Genomic DNA, 18734 nt, shown 5'->3' on the forward strand with positions numbered 1-18734 from the left:
CTTGAAAAACGTGCTTAAATCCAAGAAGAAAGGGTTTGGGTTGTGCATGGTTACTCTATTATTCTTCTGATTGGTAATTTTAACCAAGCATAGACAATAAAAATCAGATTTAGGATGCACCAATATTAAAATGGTGACCTTGGTGTTGCTAGAGCCATGAGCTATAATGCCATCAAGCTGATAATTAGTCTCTTGTCATGACTGATAAGATTATTCTGTTTTTGACTGAATGAACACTTATAAATTGATTTTAAAATAGAGCAAATAAAGCACTTTATTAGATACTACAATTCAGCCATCACAACATAATGTTCAGTACGAAAACAATGTTCATTTTGAGATTTTGCTCAAAATATTTATTTGAATATTAAATGATCAAATAAAAGTTACATTATCCTGAAAAGGAAAATAGCACATATCCAATATGGATAGATACTGATGAATACATTTCTAATATCAGCTGATATATATTAACTCCATGTCATGTTATTTGTTTAATTTTGCCATTATTACTATTAAATATTAGCTACAAAAACAAAAGTTCCCAATGAGACTACAGATAAAGGAAAAAAAAAACATCTGTGGAACATTATTTTATTTTTTCTGAATATATACAACAATCACACAGAGGAAATCTCACATCTTTATTTTATACACTACTCTAAAAGTCGTGGAGGAGCACTGTACCACCTCCTTCAGAGTTCCTATGGGGTGTGGCATTTGATATTTGAAAAACTGGTTGGTGAAGGAGTGGCTTTGGGAGCTCGAATTGATGCATATCACTGGGCTTTCTCTGAAAGTGCAGCAGCCTCCGCCTCCTTCTCCTTCAGTGCTTCCTCTCTCCATCGAGCCTTCTTCTCCATGTTACGAGAGGTCAGATTTTCATGCCGACTTACTGCCTGTCATAGAAGACATCGTTTAGGATTTGACAGCCATATATTAAATAATCTAAGATGGCTTTTCATTTATACAGCAGCACACTGTTTTATTACCTGTTTCCCAGAGATAACCGTAGCGAGGCAAGCCAGGATGGTCAGTGCAATCATGACATAGCAGGCCTTCACACGTACTCTATTCCTGGCAGCATCAATCATCTCAAAACTGAAAACACAGTATTTTCATAAGTATAGGCATTAGCATAAAATAGTACATCCACAAAGATATGTTTTAACAAGTGAAGTCCTACTGTTTGTATAATGCTGTGTTTTTACAAAGGAAAACATTTTAAAGAGTAGGGCAGGTCAGGTCGACAGATTTTCTAATTTGACTCAAATGTTAATAAGTGCATGGAAAACAGTACCTTTTCTTTTTGAACGAATCATTTAAAAAAAAAACATTTTGGGAATTGAACTATGTTTTTTGATTCACTAAACAGAACTATTTCATAAGAATGATTTATTTTTGAATCTTGCTTCACTGGTCTCGGATGTTTTGATTCTCTTAAAAAAAGAACCCTTCCATAATCCATTTTGTTTTTGAATCAAGTTTGTTTTTGCCAGTAGTTTGCTAAAAACCAGCGGTGCGCAACGCAACAGCTTGCATGGCTGAAGCAAAATGATATTTTTCAAACAATTATGGGAGTTTACAGCAGTGACAAGAACATCTAATACAAACTTGGACACCCAGGAATGTTCACCTCGGGCCGAGTGCAATAACAAACTTGTAGCCAATCAGCAGGTAAGGGGCTATTGATAATGAGAAGAAAGCTCTCAGTGCACATCATCATTCAAAACACACGTCACACATAACTGACATTAGCCGAGAACTAATATATGCTGTCTTTTTCTCGAATTATGCTTGTGTGTAATGTTCGCTTGTTAGTCCCTTTGCGATCGTATTGTCTCACTTCAGTGATGATAAAGACCCGTTCATTTCCACACCGATGGAGCATCTAAATCCCCTCAGTGTCTGTTTCAAGCGTCAGCTCACAAAATGTGTCCAACAAGTAAGATACTATACTCGTAATATGTTTGTTTCCTCCATTTTTTTTTCATGAACTATAACCCTAATCTGGTCATAATTGTAATATGTCGTTAGCTGGGCTGTCGTACTTGTGTACTTTTGAGTTATTCATGAGAACGGTTTGTGTTTTTTTGATGGAAGGGGTGACTTTTTCATGGAATATTCGACCTGGACGTGTAACACACAGATTCTACCATAGTCGTTGTTCGTTGCCTGGGTTACGTATGTGTGGGGCGGAGCTATCAAAATAGGGCAGAGAGAGACCCTTTTGGGGGTAGGGGCGTGTTGGTTTTGGTGATTTGAAATAACAACGGTTACCAGAAACCACTTATCCCACCTTTAAAGCAATTATCAGACATTTATCACCCACATTTATGCAAAGTGACTTTATTAAATGATGAAAAATATATATTTTAAGTTATGGTGTTTATATCAGGGAGCAGTAGCCTACTTGTAAACAATTTCGGGCAAGAAAGTTTTGATGGAATTTTCTTTCCACAATACCGCATTATGCTTATAATCTTAGGGCCCTATCATGCACCCGGCGCAATGTGGTGCCAGACGCGGTGCATTTGTTTTTTGCTAGTTTCAGACCGACGCAGTTTGCATTTTCACGTCCAGCGTGAAAACAAAACCCCTACTGTTCGAACCACCCGCTCCAAGCGGGACTCGAACCCCGGTCCGTCGGCATGAGAGTCGGTTGCTCAATGGAGGCTAAAGCTGCAACCTCTAGCATCAGTCGCTAGAGCATCTCTTGAGGTCAGAGGAGTGAGGTTTACTCGCACAGATCTACTAGCTGTTAGTCAGGCTTAACATAATGATGACAGAGTTGCGATGGTTCCGAGTGCTAGTTGTAAAAAAAGAAGCTGGCGAACACCAGCCTTTTCGACTTGTTGTTAAACTTTTCTTTGAGAAAAGAATAAAGAACGGCTCTGAAGTCATTCTTAAGAAGGGAAGATGTGTTCGGAGTTTTGCCGACCGGATATGGTGAAAGTTAAATCTATCAGCTAGCTCTGCTTCAGCTTCTTCATTGCTCTGGTTGGTTGAAACAAAATTTGAAAGACCTCAGATTGAACCCTGCCAATGGTGATTGATTTGGGTCTGGCTTGTCAGGCTAAAACCAGAGCACTATTGTCCACTTATACCCCTTTTCCACCAAGGCAGTGCTGGTGCTAAATCGGAGCCAGAGCCTAGTTTCAAATCGAAGTAAGAACCGCTTGCGTCACCGACTGGGGGCGGCGTTACCATGATCAACAAGATGAACAAAAACCTGTGACCGCCATTTTTTCAATAGCAGCTAATCAAGCTAACAGCTGCTGGATTGTAATCTCCGTCTATACAAATCATGGAGAGCTGCACGAATGTGTTGGATTTGCGACGTTTTAATGCTGATGTAGGATCATAAAGCCATGAGCCACTGAGGGAAGGCTTGTTCGAGATGCATCGGCGCGCGCTGTGCAGACTGATTGCGTATGACTTCAAAATAGAGCGAGCGCCAACGACTCCTTATGCTTTTGAATCGCTCACGCGGTATTTTGATATCATACACGGATCGGTCTGCGCAGTGCCGATGCATCTTAAACAAGCCTGGTGTGTTTGTATTTCCCGCTGCCTCGCTAGCATTGCTAAAACGCTAGCGAGAAAGATGAGACGTACAGTATTGTTCAAAATAATAGCAGTACAATGTGACTAACCAGAATAATTAAGGTTTTTCGTATATTTTTTTATTGCTACGTGGCAAACAAGTTACCAGTAGGTTCAGTAGATTCTCAGAAAACAAATGAGACCCAGCATTCATGATATGCACGCTCTTAAGGCTGTGCAATTGGGCAATTAGTTGAATTAGTTGAAAGGGGTGTGTTCAAAAAAATAGCAGTGTGGCATTCAATCACTGAGGTCATCAATTTTGTGAAGAAACAGGTGTGAATCAGGTGGCCCCTATTTAAGGATGAAGCCAACACTTGTTGAACATGCATTTGAAAGCTGAGGAAAATGGGTCGTTCAAGACATTGTTCAGAAGAACAGCGTACTTTGATTAAAAAGTTGATTCGAGAGGGGAAAACCTATAAAGAGGTGCAAAAAATGATTTTCAGCTAAAATGATCTCCAATGCCTTAAAATGGAGAGCAAAACCAGAGAGACGTGGAAGAGAATGGAAGACAACCATCAAAATGGATAGAAGAATAACCAGAATGGCAAAGGCTCAGCCAATGATCACCTCCAGGATGATCAAAGACAGTCTGGAGTTACCTGTAAGTACTGTGACAGTTAGAAGACGTCTGTGTGAAGCTAATCTATTTTCAAGAATCCCCCGCAAAGTCCCTCTGTTAAAAAAAAGGCATGTGCAGAAGAGGTTACAATTTGCCAAAGAACACATCAACTGGCCTAAAGAGAAATGGAGGAACATTTTGTGGACTGATGAGAGTAAAATTGTTCTTTTTGGGTCCAAGGGCCACAGGCAGTTTGTGAGACAGCCCCCAAACTCTGAATTCAAGCCACAGTACACAGTGAAGACAGTGAAGCATGGAGGTGCAAGCATCATGATATGGGCATGTTTCTCCTACTATGGTGTTGGGCCTATTTATCGCATACCAGGGATCATGGATCAGTTTGCATATGTTAAAATACTTGAAGAGGTCATGTTGCCCTATGCTGAAGAGGACATGCCCTTGAAACGGTTGTTTCAACAAGACAATGACCCAAAACACACTAGTAAACGGGCAAAGTCTTGGTTCCAAACCAACAAAATTAATGTTATGGAGTGGCCAGCCCAATCTCCAGACCTTAATCCAATTGAGAACTTGTGGGGTGATATCAAAAATGCTGTTTCTGAAGCAAAACCAAGAAATGTGAATGAATTGTGTAATGTTGTTAAAGAATCATGGAGTGGAATAACAGCTGAGAGGTGCCACAAGTTGGTTGACTCCATGCCACACAGATGTCAAGCAGTTTTAAAAAACTGTGGTCATACAACTAAATATTAGTTTAGTGATTCACAGGATTGCTAAATCCCAGAAAAAAAAAAAGTTTGTACAAAATAGTTTTGAGTTTGTACAGTCAAAGGTAGACACTGCTATTTTTTTGAACACACCCCTTTCAACTAATTGCCCAATTGCACAGCCTTAAGAGCGTGCATATCATGAATGCTGGGTCTTGTTTGTTTTCTGACAATCTACTGAACCTACTGGTAACTTGTTTGCCACGTAGCAATAAAAAATATACTAAAAACCTTGATTATTCTGGTTAGTCACATTGTACTGCTATTATTTTGAACAATACTGTATACAGTGACGTAAGACCTAGCTCTGCGGTGGCTCTCTTACATGTGGAAAGCCAAACCGGTTCATAAAGGCTCTCAAGTCGAACCAACTTAGAACTGACACTAGCACGGGCTCTGAACTAGCACTCGGTTCACTCTGGTGGAAAAGGGGTATTACTGTATTAGTTATTGTTCTTGATGTGAAGAGGCCTTAACATATACATTTTTACAAAGCTACTGAAAATAGTCATGATTTTGGGATTTTAAAAATCTGAACATTAAATATAATTTATAATAGTAATACATAATAATATAATAAATCATTTATAATAGGGTTTACCCATCCCTAATAAAAAGCTACTGTATGTATGAAGGGTCACAAAGGACGTGCCTGTTCTGTTTTGCGTCTGCCCCATCACAAACAAAGCCCACTCTGAACTTCCTCCAGATACCATGAATTACACTAATTACCTGTCATTAAACTAGGAGTAAATCTCATTACCTTACACTGAACCTTACAGCAGACAGCTCTTGTGTTCCACCAATAAGCCGGCACATGACCTCATAAACCAACTACACCTTCAGTAGCATGCCTGAAACTGGGAGTAGCCTACTTACGACACAAACTCTGGAATCTGCTCTGCGGTTTTGAATCGTCCGGACCACATCAGCATCTTCTTATCCCATTCTGATGGGCGGTAGCCTGGTACTTTAAACCCAAGCCGTTGAGCTAAAGGAAGCAACGAGAGATGAGAAACAAGGTGTTAGTGAGGAGAAGTTGGTCTGTTGGGAAAAAGATAAAATTCCCTCTAGTATAAATCCTTGTAGAACAGCCAGAACAAGAACTTATCTTGCTACATTGTAATTGCGCTTTTGCATGCTATATGCATGTTTTTTCATGCTTATGATTTTTTTTTCCTGCTTTGCAGGGACAAAACGTGCTGGAATGTTGCATTTCATTCAGCATGTCGAGTGCTGTGTCATGTTCGAGTGCTGTGTCATAAGCCACTACTCCTTATGGAGGCAGGTAGAAGTGAATGGATATTTAGAGTACTGACCCGGTTCTGGGGTCTGGTGGGGTGTGGATGCCCCTTCTTGAGGCTTGCTGCACAGTTGTCTTCTCCCTGCGTTCATCACACCTCTCCGCCACTGCCCTATGAAGGGAAAGGGACCATTAAAGGGATAGTTCAGCCTGAAATGTAAATTCTGTCATCATCTTTATGACTGTCAATCCTCATTGGAACACATAAAGACAATTTTAGCAGAACTGTCCCTTTAAGGCTGCCATGATGATGTGAGATGATGTTTATACAACACAAATGTGTTGTTTCCTGTTACATTTGCACTGATTATAAGTCCACATTTTTTAGTTTGTTCCCCAAGTGAGGAAAGGAAACTGGTCCATGATTTGAGCAGGAGCTTTTATTTAGGAGCTTTTAAGAATTTGATTTCTAAATTGAACAGCCATTTTAATAATTAATTTATTACTATAATTTGAATATTTTTTATATTACATTTTTATTTATCATTTTACATTTGTTAGAAATAAACATACATACAAATATTAATTTGTCTTTGGCTAAAGTTAAATGTACAAACTATACAAAAAATTATTATGAGAGTATATTTTCTTTCTATATTTAGTTACTATATTCAGACTCACCATAGCAACCATAGTTTCTGCCAAAAATTCCAATTACAGTAAAACAGTTATTTACTGGGATCTTCTTCAAACAAGCTTTCACAATCTTTTCATGTCATCATTTTTTTATTTTTGATATTGAGCAATACCACATTTGTGTGTGTATATATATATATATATATATATATATATATATATATATATATATATATATATATATATATATATATATATGTGTGTGTGTGTGTGTGTGTGGGTGTGTGTGTGTGTGTATGTGTAAATGTATATAAGATTTTTTTTGTACATTTAGTGTTGTATTTTGTACACTTATTTTGTAAGTGGTATATTTTTGTAGAAATTGAGAAATCAGAGAGCTTTTTTGATTAACATACGGAGCAATAATATGTTGGATCATATGAATAATTATTTGTATAAATCATACACATTCATAATTTATATATGTAATACAATTATAATTTAAGATATTAATATTATATAACGAAGTATCACTAAAACAATAATTCAGTTAGCTTATATTTGTTTTATTTTGCTTGGAAAATATAATATATTACTTTTCTGTAAGAGAGATCAGATAGAGTTGTAAAATCCAAATAAGTCAATTCACAAAAGGTGCACTTTTCACGAATTCGATTTTTTTTTTTAAGTGATGAAACCGGATGAAACCCACTTAATAACCTTAAATAACTCATCCACTCAATTAATGAATCTAGTCTTTCCCCCCCCCCCCTTTTTTACCTCATGAATCCAATCATGGCAGTCAAAAAAATTAACTACGTCATAGCCGTTTATGGTTTATAATCATGTTATCATATGTTATCTTTGTGCGGATACGTTATGAATGCCCACTGTGCCCTATGACTGTGCCCCTTGAAAACGCTTATCACATGCTGCATGAATCATATGGAAAATACTGACCTATTAAAGTGCCAAAGGCAGCGCGAGGCCCGCCGATCATGTTGAAGATCATGACTTCTGAAGAAAAATATAATGAAAGAAAAAGGACAATATTTAAGCCATAAAAGCCTATCAACGTGTCAATACCAGGGTAAGTTCCTCTACCTCAAAGTCAATTCGCGTAGTTCGTACAAGTGCGTAGAGCTGTTGAAACACTGAAGGACCCTGAACAGTCAAAACAGCACATATGAGCGCCTGTTAAGGACATACTTATGTCGTGACACGTAGTTGTAAATAATATAGTTAAATAAGATAATATGCACAATATCTGAAGTTCTTCATAATATTTAACATTAAGCACCTTTGGATTTTGCACGCTCACGTTTAATCCTGATCATGTTTATCTTGAAAAATATTTACAACATGTAATATCTGTTAAATTGGCTCACATTAGTATGAACAATACTCAGTAATGATCTGTAACATTATTTAGTAAGTGTCAAAGACGACCATTTTTGTAGTGTAAGTATAATTCAGGCAGTATTTGGACACCCTCAGCGCGCAGGACCTCTTCAGTTCAGTATGGCGGCGCCCAATGGAGTTATGAACTGTGAGGACTTTTCAATGTTTCAGGTAAAACCAGCGAACTCGCCAATGGTCAGGATAAAATTAGGCAGGATTCATAAGCGCACATGAGCGCGGTTTTTATGAGCACGGTTTTATAATATTTACGAGAATTTTGTACAAATGTCTGATCCCCGTTGGTCTGATGCACGCAGTCGTGTGGTTTAAGTTAATGAACAGCAGAGCAAACATGACACTGCTTTTTTTAAATGATAAATGTATGCATTAAATCATCTATATGTGTATATTTACGTGAAGTATAGTAGACTAGTTGACATTATGGACTTTTCCAGCATCAGGATTTTATTTGATGGTACATAGTAATCTTAGGTGTTGTGACACAACTCTTTTTAAATCGTTTTAATAACCTCTTATTAATTATCATCTCATTTCATTTGTGCGTTTTATTTCTATCAATTTAATGACGTCAGCTGTAATTCAGATGTTCCCTCAGTTAAAGGCACAATATGTAATAATTTTTAATTAAAATATCCAGAAACCACTAGAACAGTCTTGTATGTTTTGTTGACTTGTGTACCTAAATTAACCCAGATATTTCCAAGAATGTTTAAATCCAGAGAAATAAGCTCATTTAACCAGGACACGGACTGTGTCCGTGCGTCGTCTAATAACATCCACGTTACCCTCAATTTTGAGACCAATGAAACACCAAAGACGCTTTAATATATTAAGGCAGAGGTGTTCAACCCTGCTCCTGGGGACCCACTGTCCTGAAAAATATATTTCCAATAGAACAACTGTGTATTTTCAACAAGTGATCCTGAAGAGCTTGATTAGCTTCACTTGCCTTTAATTTAGGGTTGGAGCTAAACTCTGCGAGACAGTAAGTCCCCAGGAGCAGGGTTGAAGATCTGTATTATGTGTTTTATTAGACAGGTGAGCAACTGGATACATTCTTTGACAGAAAACAAATTATTGTTATATAGCTCAACACAGTTAAACTCAAACAATTTATTAAATATGATAAAACAGCACTGCGTTACCCCACATACGCATGACCAGAAAAAGCAGAAGCTGCAACTGGCAAAATAAAAACTGCGAAATAAAGACGTCAACAAGCTACGCCTTTGTTTTGAATAAGCAACCTCTAGTGGTGGAAAATTACATATTTGTGGCTTTAATATATGCTTATAAAGCTACATACATAATCATTATACAATAATTTAAAAACAAAAATCCTGCAGTTTCAAGTGACTTAAACTGTAATTCCTCAACTGGCCACTAGGGACAGGCTCCAGAAGGGAGCAAAATCTAATTGAGCCCCATCTTAAAATTCCCAACTTTACAGCAGAAAAAAACATGTTTACAGCCTGGTACAAATTGTGGGTTTTTTCTATACGGCTAATTTTGCGCTTTATGACAACTGTAAGGGAGTGAATTTTTTTGATAACTCATTCGTTTACATTACATAAAGCCTTAAAGTTCTGCATAATTAAGGGCATGGGCACTTTGAGTGACAGGTGTATAGCCATTTATCCGCTATCTGTTAGTCATTGCGTCACCTCAGCTCTGCCCACGTCCCGCCTCTTTGCCCAAGTTCTGTTATCCGGGCATGATGCCTGCCAAGATGGCAACGGCCAGCTCATCTCTACTTTGTGCTTCAAAACTGAACTTCAGAATCCTACGGGTGACATCTCGGACACTACGTCCATATTTTTTTTTACAGTCTATGGTTTAGATGTACTATAGCATGTCATACTGCAGGACTCTGCTTATAATGGTGTCAATTACCCATATGTATAGTTATTTTTTATACATTTCAATATAATGTGATGTTTAACGAGGGGTTTCATTTTTTTTAGGGTTTTAATGAAGGCATCAGAACAACAATGATTGCATTGTTTTGTTTTTTTAATTGCAACTTAAATGTTTTATTTTATTGACGTTGATATGGTATGCTGTTTTTCTATCTCTCCTAATGTCCTCTAGGAAGTATTAAAAGGGATGCGCACCATTGATGACAGAATTGTCCATGCCCTTAATACCACTGTGCCCACTGTGTCCTTTTCAGGCAAAGTGGATGCTACACAGACCTGCAAAGAACTTTATGAATCGGTATGTATCAAAACGCTTTTAAATAATCTAAAATGATTATTAAAGATCTCCCTAATTATGTGCTTGATTTGTGACTTATTTACATACTGTAGTATGTAATGTTCATTATAAGCCCTTTCCCTGTACATTCTCTTTTAGCTCATGGAAGCCCATCTTTCCAGAGATAAGGCAATAAAATCATGTATTACAGAGACCTCTGCTGTTGTTGGTCAGTTACGTGAAAAGAGGGCAAAAGATAGTGACAACTTGTCAATTATCAAGCAACTCAGGAAAGAACAAACTAAGGTAATGCCACAGTCTGCCACCAGGGGGTGTAGTCTCATGTATTCTAGTGTTATGTAGTCTAACTTGTTGACTCATAACCAAAGCAATGGCATAATAAGACTAGAGGTTGCCAACTTAGATATATAACAGACAATACGTGGAACCACGTGGATCTGAAGACTTGAAGTGCTTCTCAAATCTATTGCATTATTATTATATTGCACAATGAGTTAATGTTCTCTTTTATACACTGCCCTTCAAAGGTTTTTGATCTGTTAAGTCTCTTATGCTCACCAAGACACACAAAAAAGAAATATGTAAAATGTTTAAAAATGTAATTTATTTCTGTGATTTTCAGCATTATTACTCCAGTCTTCGGTCACATGATCCTTCAGAAATCATTGTAATATGATGATTTGATGTTCAAGAAACATTTATGATTATGATTTTTTTTTAAATCCAGGATTTATTAATGAATAAAGTTCAAGCGAACAGCATTTATTTTAAATATAATCTTTTGTAACATTATAAATGTCTAAACTGTCACTTTTCATCGATTAAATGCATCCTTGCTGATTTTTTTAAATTAATTTCTTAATTCTTAAAAACATTTTTACTGACCCAAAACTTTTGAGCAGTAGTACAATGTTGCAAAATCTTTATATTTCAAATGAATGCTGATCTTTTGAACTTTCTATTCATCAAAAAAATCCTGAAAATGTTGCACAACTGTTTTTAACATTGATAATAAAAAAACCAAAAAGCACATAAAATAAAAATAACACTAAAATTAACGTAACAAAAAAAAGGTTGATTCAAAATATTAATAATACTATAATAAAACTAAAATAACACTGTCTTGAAGTCTGTTCACAAATGTCTGAAATCTAAATCTTCTCAATTTGCCTACAGTTAAAAATCATGCAGTCCGAGCTAAATGTTGAAGAGGTGGTCAATGACCGGAGTCTGAAGGTGAGTTTTTGAGTGTCTTCTATTGATTCAATTGAATACGAGCTGTTTATATTCAGAAACATTTGTCATTGATCGCATTTTCCCCCTCTAGGTTTTCAATGAAAGGTGCCGAATTCACTACACCCCTCCCAAGTGAATGATGTTTCTGTTGTCAGTATGAACCACACATTGTTCTGAGGATAATACCTGGAGCTGAGCCGGGACATTGAGCCCAAACGTCCCTGTAACTCATCCCATAAACCCTCCTCCACCAGTGTGCTGTCTATGGCTTTGTGTTTCTACAGTGAAGGAACACTACTGTTGCCCAAGTCCTGTAAACCTTTTTGTATAAATATTGTACAAAAGATTTTATTAAAAATTCAATGTTTTCCAATTGCTGAACTGTTATTTGCTTTGCAACGCAGCAAAGAATGTTCATTTGAAGAGTAGACTAAGATTATTGATCTGTTCTCAGACGTTGACATGGCCACTTGTGTCAAAGGTTAAAAGCAGAAGTTTTCAGTTTCTAATAAAAATTAAAAATAACTACTAAAATAATTTAACTTAATTTTATACATTTTTTGAATCTAATTAGTTTATTAGTATTTATTAATTTAGTATCTTTACTTTTATAATTTTAATTAAAAAAATATTTTTAATCTGATATTATCTTATTTATTTAGATTAAAATTATTCATATAAATCAGATATTTTTAATCATAAACTAAATACTTTTTATTTGTTACATTTATAATCGTTTAATTTAAATCAGATTTGAATTTGTAGTATTTTATTTTATCTAAAATGTAATATTTTAAATCTAAATATTTACATTTTATTCAGATACATTAAATCTGTTTTTTATTTAGATATTTTTATTTAAATCTTTGATTGTATTTTTTACATGGACTCCCTAACACTCATAACTTGAACAACAAAAGTCCATTATGCAAAGAACAACAAATTCACAACATTCCATCTATGTATTTTAATTAGATACAATACATTGTATGCAGTCAAGTATAAAATTACTATTTTCTACATCAGTAGATCGGCATGGGTAACTATATGTCAGTTAATTGATGTGTTTAGTGTAAGTGAGGGTATTTAAAGGATCACTTAATTTAAAATACACAAAGTTACACTGCAGGTATACCCACTAGCCAATAAATGCATGTTAATCAATGTTAAGGTCATGTAATATACATGCCTCATCTCCAGATGTTAATGTAAACATTTACGGTCTAAAATGGTAACAGTGAGATTTTTTGGATAATTATTCATGTTTATTTGATCGTTCTGAAGGTTTGCTTTAGAAGTATTCAATGGCATCATGATGAGCCTTGGATGTCTGTATGCTGTGCAGCTCCAGTTTTTCTCCAGCATGGGGCAGGGATTTATAGACACGCAGATGAATATAGTCTTCCTCGCCTACATGCACCTAAAACAGATCATTTACAGCAGTCCATTTAAAACGAGTATAGTTAAGTAACGTTACTGTACGCGTTATGAGGCTTGCTTTTAAGTTCATTCATAAAATCACACGTTTTTTTCCTACCTTGATGAAATAATTTCTCCCCGCCACAACTTGCGTTTTAAAAGATTTGGCGGTGAAAACATCAAACTTTCGTCCAGCTTTATCCTCCGCATGAGACTTCATCTGAGGAAAAACGGGAGTTGTCAGTGAATGTTGTATGACACATCGCTTCGCTATTTCAGTTTTTCTACGATGTAAAATTACCAACCTCGTCACATATTTTCTGCACCTCTTCATTGGCATCTTTCGCCTCGGATGTTCCGCCACAAAGTAAAGGCATTTTAAATACAGATGGTTAATAAAAAAATATTCGGGAACGTCTGTGTTCACGTTCGCTGACTTGAAAGTTTACTTCCTGGTTATCGACATGGGAACAGACCATTTTTGTGGAATAGACCAAAGAGGGTTGTAGGTATCAACCAGAGAAAGACCAGCTACCTAATCTGATGTTGTGCTTAAATCTATAGCTATAAACGTGTCTGATAATTATTTAACTTTAAACATGACATTCAGATTTTTTTATGGTAATGTATTTCTGTTCATATTTCATCACCCCCGTAAAGTGGTTTCAACCCTTATATTAGCCTACCGCATGTGGTGGATAGGGCGTGGACAGTTAGGTAGTTACACTGTTAAGAAATATTTATACGATAAAATCATTTGAATTGAAACAAGTATTTTAACAGTGAAAATAACGAAAACTTAAGTAGTTAATTTAGTACATAAACTCTTCAAAAACCCAGGTGAGTCCACTACTGACGCTTCTACTGAAAAAAAAATATTTAACTACTGAATTTAGGTACATTGTGACACATTTGCCATTGAAATGACTGGGAAAAATGTCCCAACAATCCTGAATTTTTTTAAAATATATTTTTAAATACATTTTACAGTAGGCTACGTGTGTATTTTTTTAATGTTATTATTATATTAGCTTATTCTGCTTAAATTTGGTTTTGGTGAAAAACAAGTTTAAAAACAAACTTAATATGCAACGAGGTTGCCCTTAAATATCTACCATTCAAGTAGGGTACATTTGAATGAAACCAAACACACAAACCAGTTTATTACATCACTTCTTCAACTCTTATTTTCATAATAGTTATCCTTCAAATTTTGTCCCGTTTGTCTATTCATCAAAGTCCATCCATGTGTCACTTCATCCCCCGAGCTCCCTTTACTGTTGAAGACATCATAACACATGGTTAATGACTAAACCATAGAATATGTTATCTAAAGAACTATCTAATAACCTTAAAGAAATACAAATGTTTTCCATCTATTGCATCTCTTCCATCTATTGCTAATATTTTTGTTTATTCTTGTGCAAAGTGAAGGTCACTTAGTTGTGTAAGGCTTTTTCATAACCATCAGAAATGTATGCAATGAAAAAAAAGGTTGCCTTGGCAGCCAGACACATGTATCTATGTCATACTCATACACGAGCACGTGCATTCATATAGTTACACAACCTGCACTCTTATAAAACCTGTCCGACTCCCATGAGTATAGTATTTGTGTTCAGTCCTCGGGGTGTTATGTTCACTTCCTTCTCTCTTTTACGCTTGGTTTCTGACTCTGGGATTGTTTTTAGCTGTAGGTAAGATATGATTTTAGTGCGTTTATGTTTATATACATAGGTTAGTAATAAGATTAGTAGTGATTCTAAATTGACTGCGCTTTGTTTTATATTTTTTTCAGATAACAAGCAGAATTTTTACTTTTTTTTCAGCTCACAATGGGAGATCACAACATTGCTCGTTTAGCACTCATTGTCCTTTCTGTGGTCATATACATAATCTGCATCATATTCAATGCGCTTGCTGGACCAGGAAAAGGTATGTGCTGCTGATGAACTGAATGCTATTTCAAAATATATTATGCACTATAAAAAGATTTATCTTTTTAACACATGATTTATCACAGCTTTTTATCTTTTGTCAAATCAACTTAATTAATATGGTTCAGATAGCATAATATTTTGAGTTTCTGTTTATTAAACCTTCATTGTATTAAAGCAGCACTGGGTAACTTTTGCTCTCGGGGTCCCCCTACAGTTGGGAAAAAATAATGTCCTCAACTACTGTCGTAAGCTGTCATCCTACAACAGGGGATGCCATCGCGCGTGCATTTGTTGACATGACAACCCTGATAGCCCTGAACTAGTGATGCGCGGGTCGTCTCATAACCCGCGGACCCGGTATGTCTATTTAATGGTAGCGGGTCCGGGGCGGGTTGTAAAAATATATACAGTATATTTTTGCGGGGCGGGGCGGGCCAAATAACTTCATAAAAGCGGGTTGGTGCAGCACTAACAGTTACCCTGAACACTGCAGGAGGAGTTCACATGCAGGTGTTCTTCTGGCGCCGCGTGTGAAATGTCTTCATCCCAGGTACAGTCAGTGGCAGTTTCAGCATGTCATATGAATATCATTTCATGGGTTTTATTTTACAAGCCAGCGTCAATATAGTAGTCTATTGGTTACCATTTTACAGAATCTATATGATACTTAAATTCAATGTTTGAGTGGTAGGTAATCACCATAACAAGCAGGAGAGCATCGGTCGGGCACGCCTCCTTCAGCTCAAGCCAACGAGCAAACGCTGGTCCAATGTTGATCCTCGTCCTGCCTTTAATCCCATCACTTTTTCGTTTCCTCTTATTGCTTTCCTCCAACAAAACCTTTTCTTTCTTATTTGTCTGTGCTGCTTCGGACATGACTATATTATCCGACGAACAAAGTTGGGCTCGCACGTCCGAATTTAAGGAAGTGTGGGTGTTGGTGGAAGTGACGTATATGCCGTAAAGCAGTCGAATTGTGTAGTTCTTTTTGTACTCGGGTTACTACCCGAAACCCGAATTTAAAAGTACAATTAAAAACGATACAGACCCCGTCAAGCTATGGCAGACGTGTCATTTAACCTATTGGAAGTCGATTTATCATCACAAGAGTCTTGAAAATATATTATGAAGGTTGAAAAGTTACCTAGTGCTGATTTAACGCAAAATTGTAAATTCAATGAAGTCAACATTTTTTACTTACTTTTTAAAGTTTAATCAACCATAAAATTGTTTACAGTGTTGGTACAATTTAAGAACATTATTGTTGAATATATTGCTACAAAGTTGTTTTATTCATTCGTAGGTCCTTATCTGAACACCACTAGTGCTATATCAAATAAGTACAATACTGAGATCACTCCCTCTGGATGGACCTTCTCAATCTGGGGTGTCATCTACGCCTGGCTGTCCCTCATGCATGCTTACATCCTCTCCACTACCTGCAGAAGGTATGAACTGAAAATCAAATGATACAAAATAAATTGGTATGTATTAACATTCTGAAGTTCATGAGACATTTATGTATAATTGTTATCACAGGACTGTTTATGGTCCAATGTACTGCAGTCCTGCAGTGTTACCGTATGGATTCTTCATCACCTGGATTATAAACATGCTGCTGAATATAGGCTGGCTCCTTCTGTGGGACAGAGAGTAAGGAAAATTCTGATATGTTGATATACTTAAACATAATCATGCCTGGAGGGAATATTTGCTTTTAATGATTATGTTTTTTTTAATGAAAATATGAGGTTTTTTTTAAATATAATGGAAAAAGAAAACACTATTTAAACTCAATTTGACATTTTCATTACGTTTTCACTAATAAAAACAAACTGACTTCATGCATGAGTAGAGAATCTTACATTTCTTTGAATAAAATTGAAATAAAAAGGAAAAAAATATTATATAAATTATATAAATATACATATATACAGTATAGATTTATATATTTCTTAAATATATGAAGGTGTGTATTTATATATAAATACATAATAATTATATACAACACACGCACATATATTATGTAAACAAAATTTTATTTTTGATGTGATTAATCATATCATATAGATACGATATCATATCATATCATATATAGAATATTTATATTTTATTCATAATTACATATCTTTGTCTCATTATAATTCTTTCATAGATACATTCTTTGCATTTATTTCCAGGGTGATGATTGCTTCATTGATTTTCCTTGCCTTGATTGCCTTTACAAACTACGTGATGATCTTCTTCACCTGTCATGCCCTTAAACTACATGGAGCCTGGTTACACAAATATCATAAAGTAGACCTCTGGTGCATTCGGATATTGGTGAGATGTCATGAAATATTATTCAACGGCATCTCAGCCTTAATGCAGTTTTTAATGTTGCATCTTCAACCTTGCAGGTTCAAAATGGCATTGCTGTATACACAACATGGACGACGATTGCCACCTTGATCAACTTCACTATTGTGCTAAGATATGATGCTGGAATGACCCAATCAGATGCAGCAACCGTCTCTCTCTCAATTCTTTTGGGTGAAGCTATTTCCTGGTAAGACCTTGAAACTATTATGTTAAATAAAGGAAAGATGGTAATCTTGAGATTAATGCGTAATGATTTTTACAGGTTTATTGTTAAGAACTTTGTGTTTGAAAAGAACCTGCGATACATTCTGACAGTCTTCCCTGTTGTCATTGTGGCTTTGAGCGGAAACATGACAAAGAACTTTAACTCTGCGGATCCAAGTCGCAATGGCATTTATATAGGTGAGCCATAACAAACACTGAACATCATAATGGTTTTGCTGTTATGTTCTTTATCTGTAGTGTATTTCATGACATCAATATTGTGTGTTGTAATCCACAGCTGTTCTACTAGGGTTGGCTTGTACACTATTTGCCATTGAAGTGTTGCTGGTTATATGGAGGCATATTAAACATCCTCTCTACAGAGGCATGAATGCAGATGAAGCCGTGTCTCCGATGGAAATCGCTGAAAAGCAAAAGAAGGTCTTCAGTTAAACTGAACTGTTCATATAATTGAATTTTATATATGTAATCATCCTACAATATGCTTTTTTATTAATGGTATTTTTTTTAATTGTTCAAATGTGTACATTGTTTATATGTACTTTTGATAAATCATTAAAAAAAAAAGATTTATGCAAAGCTTGTGTAACACAGTTACACAAAATGAATTGCTCTTATCAGGGCAGGGGGTGTCCTAGCTGAATAGCTGCACTGTGACCATGAGCTGTGCACTGTTATGTACATTTTTCTACAGCAATAAAATCATAAAACTAGAATCAGTAAAGTTTTAGAGGAGAAGTCAAGAAGCTAGTGGGGTGATTGAAGATTGAGTTACTATGATATTGTTATATCAGTCATATTAATGAATTGAATATTGCTCTGTGTAAGAACAGTTTGCAGTGTCTAATAACTCAAGTGCTTACAGATGATGTCTGTATAATTTATATTGTTGATGAATAAAAAAATGATATTAATAAAAATATATATATATTGTTTATATATTAGAATCTTAAAGATATACTCTTCTATCTTTATTAAAATTACCATTAAATGTGTGTTTAAAAAAAATGAAAAGCCTTGGAAGCAAAAGAAGGGATACTTTCTATTTGTAGCTAATTTAAGACATTACAAAT

At 35.8% G+C, this 18734-nt stretch overlaps 4 protein-coding genes across 6 annotated transcripts; 2 read left to right on the top strand and 2 right to left on the bottom strand.

Moving 5' to 3' along the window:
* Positions 1-329: 329 nt before the first annotated feature.
* On the bottom strand, positions 330-8023 carry fam162a (family with sequence similarity 162 member A). Its single transcript, XM_067435430.1, has 6 exons — positions 7943-8023; positions 7799-7855; positions 6279-6374; positions 5839-5950; positions 993-1101; positions 330-899 (listed from the first exon to the last, which is right to left on the bottom strand). Exons 2-6 carry the CDS (start codon positions 7848-7850, stop codon positions 780-782), a joined length of 489 nt encoding a protein of 162 aa, XP_067291531.1. The 5' UTR covers positions 7851-7855; positions 7943-8023; the 3' UTR covers positions 330-779.
* mix23 (mitochondrial matrix import factor 23) lies at positions 7794-12086 on the top strand. 2 transcript variants are annotated; one of them, XM_067435432.1, is made up of 5 exons: positions 7794-7928; positions 10352-10477; positions 10616-10762; positions 11654-11713; positions 11805-12086. In XM_067435432.1, the coding sequence occupies exons 2-5, from the start codon at positions 10367-10369 to the stop codon at positions 11847-11849; spliced, it is 363 nt and encodes a 120-aa protein (XP_067291533.1). In that variant the 5' UTR covers positions 7794-7928; positions 10352-10366; the 3' UTR covers positions 11850-12086. The 2 variants fall into 2 exon arrangements, with proteins under 2 accessions (XP_067291533.1, XP_067291532.1); XM_067435431.1 differs by lacking the exon at positions 7794-7928 and adding an exon at positions 8214-8410.
* A 575-nt stretch (positions 12087-12661) lies between these two features.
* On the bottom strand, positions 12662-13596 carry LOC137063655 (cystatin-B-like). The gene is made up of 3 exons (XM_067434917.1): positions 13438-13596; positions 13251-13352; positions 12662-13133 (listed from the first exon to the last, which is right to left on the bottom strand). The coding sequence occupies exons 1-3, from the start codon at positions 13507-13509 to the stop codon at positions 13005-13007; spliced, it is 303 nt and encodes a 100-aa protein (XP_067291018.1). The 5' UTR covers positions 13510-13596; the 3' UTR covers positions 12662-13004.
* Positions 13597-13837: 241 nt separating this feature from the next.
* On the top strand, positions 13838-18495 carry si:ch211-161h7.5 (uncharacterized). 2 transcript variants are annotated; one of them, XM_067435437.1, is made up of 8 exons: positions 13838-13972; positions 14962-15067; positions 16376-16520; positions 16612-16725; positions 17253-17397; positions 17475-17623; positions 17699-17838; positions 17939-18495. In XM_067435437.1, exons 2-8 carry the CDS (start codon positions 14968-14970, stop codon positions 18091-18093), a joined length of 948 nt encoding a protein of 315 aa, XP_067291538.1. In that variant the 5' UTR covers positions 13838-13972; positions 14962-14967; the 3' UTR covers positions 18094-18495. The 2 variants fall into 2 exon arrangements, with proteins under 2 accessions (XP_067291538.1, XP_067291539.1); XM_067435438.1 differs by lacking the exon at positions 13838-13972 and adding an exon at positions 14749-14829.
* The last annotated feature ends 239 nt before the right edge of the window (positions 18496-18734 follow it).

This window comes from Pseudorasbora parva, chromosome 24 (genome assembly GCF_024679245.1).
Source record: "Pseudorasbora parva isolate DD20220531a chromosome 24, ASM2467924v1, whole genome shotgun sequence".
NCBI lineage: Eukaryota > Metazoa > Chordata > Actinopteri > Cypriniformes > Gobionidae > Pseudorasbora > Pseudorasbora parva.